Genomic DNA, 7,313 nt, shown 5'->3' on the forward strand with positions numbered 1-7,313 from the left:
TTTCCAATTACTCCATATACATTGTAACACAGCCAATAATTTAGGTATCTATGAAGGGAGAATAATAATTTACTTGGCAGAAATGAAATATATAAAGTAATAATATCAAACCACTAATTGCTTTCTAATACAACTAAGCCCTTGAACTTTGGTGGGTGCTATTCAATGTTTGCATGTATTGGACAATTAATAAATAGTGTCATATAGTGTATGATATGTTTAAAATAAAGGCTCTGTTCACTGGTTGCATTTTTATGTTAGTTTTAGTTTGGACTTAAACTGCATTATATCATAATAAAAAGAAAAATACCCTTATTCTATATTAAAACTAGTACATACTAGGCCTAGTGGTGTAGGCCTGTAATCTTAGCTATTTGAGAGGCTGAGACACAAGGGTCATAAGTTTACGACCTGTTTGGTCACAGAGTGAGTTTAAGGCCAGCTTTGGTGATGCACTGTCCTTAAAATAAAAGGTAAAGCACTGGGAGATCTAGCCTAGTGGGAGGACACAAAGCTAACACCTGTGAAGCTCTAGGCACCTCAGAACTGCTGGGAGGGAGTCAGTATTAAATTATTTAATATAAATTTTAGGATGAGAATTGTATCGTAGCACGTCAGTGTGGTCTCAGTTGCTTGTGTGGCTGAAGTGGGGTCACTTGAGCTCAGGACATTAAGGCCTGCGTGGGCAGTTGTAGAGAGACCCTGTCTTGTGGGAGGGAGAGAGGGAGAAAAGGAGAAAGAGATGAGAGAGGGGAGAACGGAAAAGAAAAAAAAATAGTATGGCTGGTTTACAAAGGGATGAAACTACCTTTATTCCTGTTAAGCACAGTGCTGTTCCTTGTGGACGTGACAGTTGTTGTTGTCATCTGCTCTGGTGTTCTGTGTCCTAGGGTCGTTCAATGCCCTTCTCCGAGAACTGGTAGCAGAATTCACTCTGACGGACAACTCAGCCAACACAACTACCTCGCTGCTCCGGTCCCTCTGCCATTACGATGACAGCGTGCTGCTGGGTTCCTGGCTTCAGGAAACGGATCACAAGTCCATTGAAGACCAGGTACGTAGTGAGGCATACAGGGACTGCAGTTACTAGTGTCATCTGAAACAGAGGTCCTGTGACACACTGTCATTTAAAAAGAAGACACCCTGGGCCACAGTAACATCCACTGTGCACTCTTCGACACTTATTAGCATTGTAGAGGTGGGTCAGTGGTGGAAAGGTCAACAGTAGTGGTGGAATTTGGCAAAATGTCATCATTCAGTATCCTTCGGATTTAGTTACTTGGTTGTGACTGTGACAAAACTCAGATTTAACTCGCTTATTGGTTGCTGGTTTTGTAACAGGTTAGGAAGAAATGAGAGTGAATAGATTTGGAGATTTAGAATTAAATAAATTGTTTTTATATATGAAAAAAAAATTTAACCAGGCATGGTAGCACAATGCCCTTAATCCCAGTCCTTCAGAGCTGGAGGCAGAGAGGGGCAGAGGCAGGCAGGCCTCTTGTGAGTCCATGACCAACCCCATTTACATAGTGAGTCTGAGACCAGCCAGGGTTCTATAGGGAGAAGCTATCTTCAAAACAAAAAAATAAAACAAAACAATCTTCTTTAAGTCCTTTTTGTGGGTTTTGTTACAATGGACAGTTTTGCTCACACATTAAGGTGGGCAGTATAAAAGTGTTTAAAATGAACATGACTTTTCTTATGTCTCTATAAGATGATTCTCATAATGACCTTTTCTTCATGGCAAAACTATATTTTCACCTGCTTAAAGCTGTCAGGCCTAATCACATTTTAGTCCTGCACGGCTTTATTTGATATCCAGCACTTAGTGAATTTCCTAACGGAGAGTGTGGATAACTTCACGTTCTTCTTCCGCAGCTCCAGCCGAACAGTGCTTCCGGAAGTGGGGCCCTGGAACACGACCCTTCTTCCATTTACTTACGGATACCTGCTGGCGAAGCTGTGCCCGGTCCCCTCCCTCTTGGGGTCTCAGTGATTGATGCCTCCGTGGCTCTTTTTGGTGTTGTGTTTCCACATGTTTCTTATAAACACAGGTTAGTATAAAGTCAGCCGGTAACTTTAGTCAAATATAAATTATATTTAAGAATAGATTTTTCCCATCCTAGCTAATTCCACAGTAAAAAAGGTTTTTACTTAAGCAGTGCTCTCATGAACTTAATGGCATAATTTGTATGTACGTGATAAAGTAAATTGGCTGCAAATTCCATGTAACTTGTAACTGAAGATTTAGCTCTGTGTAGCCCCTAGACCCTGTTGTATTTTGGGTTTTTTGTTTTGTTTTTTGTTGTTGTTATTGTTTTTTGAGACAGAGTTTCTCTATGTAGTTTTGGTGCCTGTCCTGGCTCTCGCTTGTGTAGACCAGGCTGGCCTCGAACTCACAGAGCTCTGCCTGGCTCTGCCTCCCAAGTGCTGGGATCAAAGGCGTGCGCCACCACCGCCCAGCGCACCTGCTGTTTTATGGACCATGTCTTACCCAACAGAGTTTTCATTTTAGTGTGTTGACAGTTTCTAAATTAAACTGTATAGCTAGAGCTATCTTCTTGGCCGTTTTTTAACTGCACAAGTACACGTGTGGGAAGTCTACTCTATTGGACTGGTCGGTGAGATGCTGCAAGTCTGGAACCCAGGAAACCAACATAGCTGTTCTTTCTTGTAGCAGAAGGACCTTGTTCTGCGTGTTCTGCATCCACAGCCCCCATCCCTGACTCTAGCAGCAGTTTGTAGAATTGTGATTTCCCAGAAGGGAAACTGAATTAATGTAAGACCCTTTCAGATTCCTTACCTTTTACAAAATATTGTTTTCCATCCAAAAGAGAGTATCTCTTTAAATGTGTAGGTTGTTTGATGAATTGCTTTTAATTATTTGCTTTTCATATCTATCCTTGATCTCTTTAAGTACAATTGATTACCACATAAATGTTAAATGACATTAAAGTTGAAAAAACTTTATAAATTATATCTACTTAACACCCTTGCTTTAAATCTAAGCACATTCAAACCCTAGACTTTGTAGTTTTGCCAAAGTCACACAGCTAGTTGTCAAATTCAATTTTAGTTAGGTTTTTTTTTTGTTGTTGTTGTTGTTTTATTTTTACATTTACAAAATTGGCCAAAGCTAAACCTTTCTTGAAGTCTTTCAGTAGCTTCTGGTAGGGAAGGATATGGGGTACAATTGTCTTCCATGTAAGAGTATTTAAAAATGTTTTTAGGTTTATTTCTTTTATTTTATGCTTATGTATGTTTTTCCTGCATGTCTGTATATGCACCATGTGAGTCCCTGGTGCCAGAGTATGTCAGAAGAAGGCATTGGATCCCTGGAACTAGCGTTTTAGACGGTCGTGAGCCACTCTGTGGGTGCAGGGGACTAGTCCTCTGCAAGAGCAACAGGTGCTCTTAACTGCTAAGCCGTCTCCCTAACCCGTGTAGGGTTTTTCATGATAAAATAACAATGAAAAACAGAACCTATACTACACAGAGGTTAAGGTTAGCCTATGTTATGTAGAGAGACCCCACATCAAAATAATAAAGAAGAAAAGAGAGTTGGAGAGAGCAGACTTGCACAGACCAGCCTCTGACGTCCACATGCTCCCCTGGCACATGAGCACCTACAGACATCCACACAAAATAAATACATACTACGTCATACAAAGTGTGTAAAATTATGCCACTCTTTCTTTCTAATTAAAAATGATCCACAGAATCAATAGATAACGATTGGTCTTCTGTTCTATTAATGAGACTTTAAGGATAACAGATGAAGTGACATATGCCTGGGATACCCACAACTCAGGTACTCAGGAGGCTGAAGCAGCCGGAGGAAGAGTTCAAGGACAGCCCGAGCAGCTAGGAACACCTTGTCAGCAAGAGAAGAAACTCACGGGCCCTGCGTTAGTCATTTAAAGTAACGGAAACAGTTAACATAGAAAGAAGTTTCTATATACCCACAGCTGAAGGCTCCGGAATGGCTGTGCCTCTGGTGTAAGCCAGCATGTTATGGTGGAAGTACATCGTGGAGCCACGCTGCTCACCTCAGGTCTAGAAAGCAATGTGAGAGGAAGAAGGAAGAGGCCAGGGTCCCACTGCTCCCCCAGGGCATGTCCCCAGTGCACTGATGGCCTCCCACCAGCCTGTCACTGCCTCTGGGGGGATGTTCACAGTGCCAAGTGTATCAGATACGTCTATAGTACTGTAAGTCAGAAATTCTGTTGGACACACTGGTGTAAAATGTTTAAGGCCTCTGAAATTATGAACTGTTATTTTTTACTAGTTGAAAATTAATATTTAGTTTCCTTTCTTGTTCTGTTTAATTAACTACACAAGTATATATTAATACAGGAGGTAAAAGTCAATTTTCAGTCAGCTATGGGAATGAAATGGACACAGTCTGGCGGCATAAATGATAAATAATTAGTTTATATTCTTATAAGCCATAATTAAATTAAAAACCACTAATTTGTGATCTTATCCTATTACTATAGGTTACAAATGCTGGATCACTTTGCTGAGTGTGTGAAGCAAGCCAAAGGTGTCCGCCAGCAGGCCGTGCAGCTCAACATATTCACTGCTGTCCTTAGTGCACTGAAGGTAGATGCTACTCCTGGAACATCATAAGTGTTCTGAAAGACATTAACGTGTTTTTAAAGCTGGGCACGCCAAGATTATTACACGCTTGTGTTTCTATGTATATGCACTTGATAACGGTGTTTTTATGTTAGTGTTACACATTTACTAGAAACTTTATATCGAGTTTATTATAATTAAATCAGTATTTTATATTTTAGTAAATTAAAAGTTCTCATTTCAATTTGAATCTCAAATTTTACAAGCAACAATAATTTCTTTTGGGATTTTATGAGATGTCTGTTTAATGAGATCTGATTTTCTAATGAAGATTTATGAAATAAATCTTAATTTCCATTTGTGATTTAAACTGAATCAGCAGAGGCTGCGTTTCAGAAATAGAAGAATGCCATATATGGGGAGTGTTTTCTGGATTAACTACTTAACTGGCTTTATTCTCCTAACCTTTTGAACTTCAGTTTCTACACTGTGAAATACAGTAACAAGTGCCTACCTAGCTCAGGAGCGTTCATGAATCATAGTATCCAGGCTTTCGTGGATTACTTACAATCTTTTATATATTGTTTAGTGCTAGGGTTATTATAGAATGGTGCTCTAATAATAAAATGTTATAACAAAAAATACAAGTGATTGAACAAGGATTATTTAAGTCATGCTTTACAAGCATGGTGTTGGGGACAGAGGTAACATTGGGTGGGGTACTTGTGTAGACACTGACAAACACCCTATTTTGGCACTGGCACTGACATCTGAGCATTTAAAAAAAAGCTTAGCCGGGCGGTGGTGGTGCACGCCTTTAATCCCAGCACTCGGGAGGCAGAGGCAGGCGGATCTCTGTGAGTTCGAGGCCAGCCTGGTCTACAGAGTGAGTTCCAGGAAAGGCGCAAAGCTACACAGAGAAACCTTGTCTCAAAAAACTAAAAACAAAAAAAAAGCTTTGAGGTGGTCCTGGTGGCCCTCAGCGGTTGGGAGGACAGTGGGTTTAACATCGAGGTACAGATTGCACTTTTCTACACAGATGTGGCTCACGCCTCTGCTCTAGTTAACACTTTCTGCTGGTCCCATGACGTACATTTTTCTTCTCAGGTAAGACAATTAAAATCCAAAGCAGCAGGTATAGCTAGAACAGGAAACAAACTTATGTCAGCATTCAGTTACTGCCCCCCCCCATCTGTCTTTACACATATATTGATTGTACACCTTATACCACATTGTAAGGTTCTTGGTTTTGTTTGTTTATTTTTTTTGTGGCACCGATGACTGAATCCAGGGCCTAATACATGCATGCTAGGCACGTATCACTGCGCTATCTCCAGCCTGTTTTTCAATTTTTATCTTGCGGTGGGGTCTTGCTAGTTGCCCAGGCTGCTCTTGAGGTCACTGTGTAGATGGGTAGACCTTTAACTTGCAATCCTCCTGCTTCATCCTCTCAAGTAGCCGGGATCACAACTTGGAGCCGCATTTTTTTTTTATTGAATTTTTATACAAATGAGCCAATTTCATACTCATTATAGTACTGACATTTAGTCAGCTGAATAATGTTCAATTTAATCTTACAGTGTCCTATAGGCCCAAAAGAATATTGAGTATTAGACCCTGGTAGAAATTCTGCCACGGATTGTGTTTCTAGGGCCAGTGGGACTCTGATTATTAATTACCGTGTTCTGAAGTCACACTTAGGAAGTGACCACAGCCCGACTAGCAGGTACCAGCCCCAGACATAGCATATGTAATGTGTAAAGACATTTGAATTTCCTAAGATTGCAGCATATCTTTTTCTTCATTCAACGTGAATTATGAAATGATATCATTCTTTTTTAAATCAATCCAGGGTTTAGCTGAAAACAAGAGTACTTTGGGACCTGAGGAAGTCCGTAAATCTGCTCTGACTCTGGTGATGGGCGCTCTTGACAACCCGAACCCCATCTTGCGGTGCGCAGCAGGGGAAGCGCTTGGAAGGATGGCTCAGGTGGTGGGGGAGGCGTCTTTTATCGCTCGAATGGCCCAGTACAGCTTTGACAAGTAAGTGTGTCTCCTAAAAGGTTTCTCACCGGTCTAAGACGTCTTCTGAGCAGTGAGAAATTGTTACCTAGACTACGTACTGTCCACATGGTTTACAGCATGTGACAGCTTTTAATACTCTAATTTTTAATTCAGTGGTTTATGGACCTCTAGATTCTGGGAGAGATGTCAAATGTTAAGAACATTTGAGAGGGACCTGGTTTCTCATCTAGCTTTTGGAATCAAGAATGTCAGTCAAGACTTCCCCATCATATCATCCACAGGCACCCGCAGTCATACTCTGTTTTTTCTGCCTCGCTTTACCCCAGGTTTCTTCATCTTTTACTTACTTCCTGGAATAAGGTCTCACTTTAGAGGAGAAAAGGAATAAAGTTGCACTTTAGGTTTTAAAGATTACTGTGAATGTTAATTATGAAGAATAATCTCAGAGGTCCAAACAAGCATGACTAAGATGAGAAACGTGGTTTTTTTAAAATTTATTTTATTTATTTCTTTATTATGTATATTTATTATGCATGTCTACAGGCCAGAAGAGGGCATCATATTGAATTATGGATGGTTGTGAGCCATCATGGGGTTGCTGGGAATTGAACTCAGGACCTCTGGAAGAGTAGTCAGTGCTCTTAACCGCTGAGCCATCTCTCCAGCCCTTAGAAATGTGGTTTTTAACATTGATAAGTGAGTGCTCA

The 7,313-nt window shown here is 40.6% G+C and overlaps 1 protein-coding gene across 1 annotated transcript in view; it reads left to right on the top strand.

The window, feature by feature from the left end:
- Heatr5b (HEAT repeat containing 5B) overlaps positions 1–7,313 on the top strand; it is a 65,517-nt gene that overhangs the window by 23,161 nt on the left and 35,043 nt on the right. Inside the window, exons 15-18 of the mRNA XM_059248176.1 lie at positions 891–1,054; positions 1,879–2,054; positions 4,500–4,605; positions 6,434–6,624. Coding sequence (XP_059104159.1) covers positions 891–1,054; positions 1,879–2,054; positions 4,500–4,605; positions 6,434–6,624 — 637 coding nt within the window. The remainder of the gene's footprint in view (positions 1–890; positions 1,055–1,878; positions 2,055–4,499; positions 4,606–6,433; positions 6,625–7,313) is intronic.

Source organism: Peromyscus eremicus, chromosome 22 (assembly GCF_949786415.1).
Source record: "Peromyscus eremicus chromosome 22, PerEre_H2_v1, whole genome shotgun sequence".
In the NCBI taxonomy this organism is placed as follows: Eukaryota; Metazoa; Chordata; class Mammalia; order Rodentia; family Cricetidae; genus Peromyscus; species Peromyscus eremicus.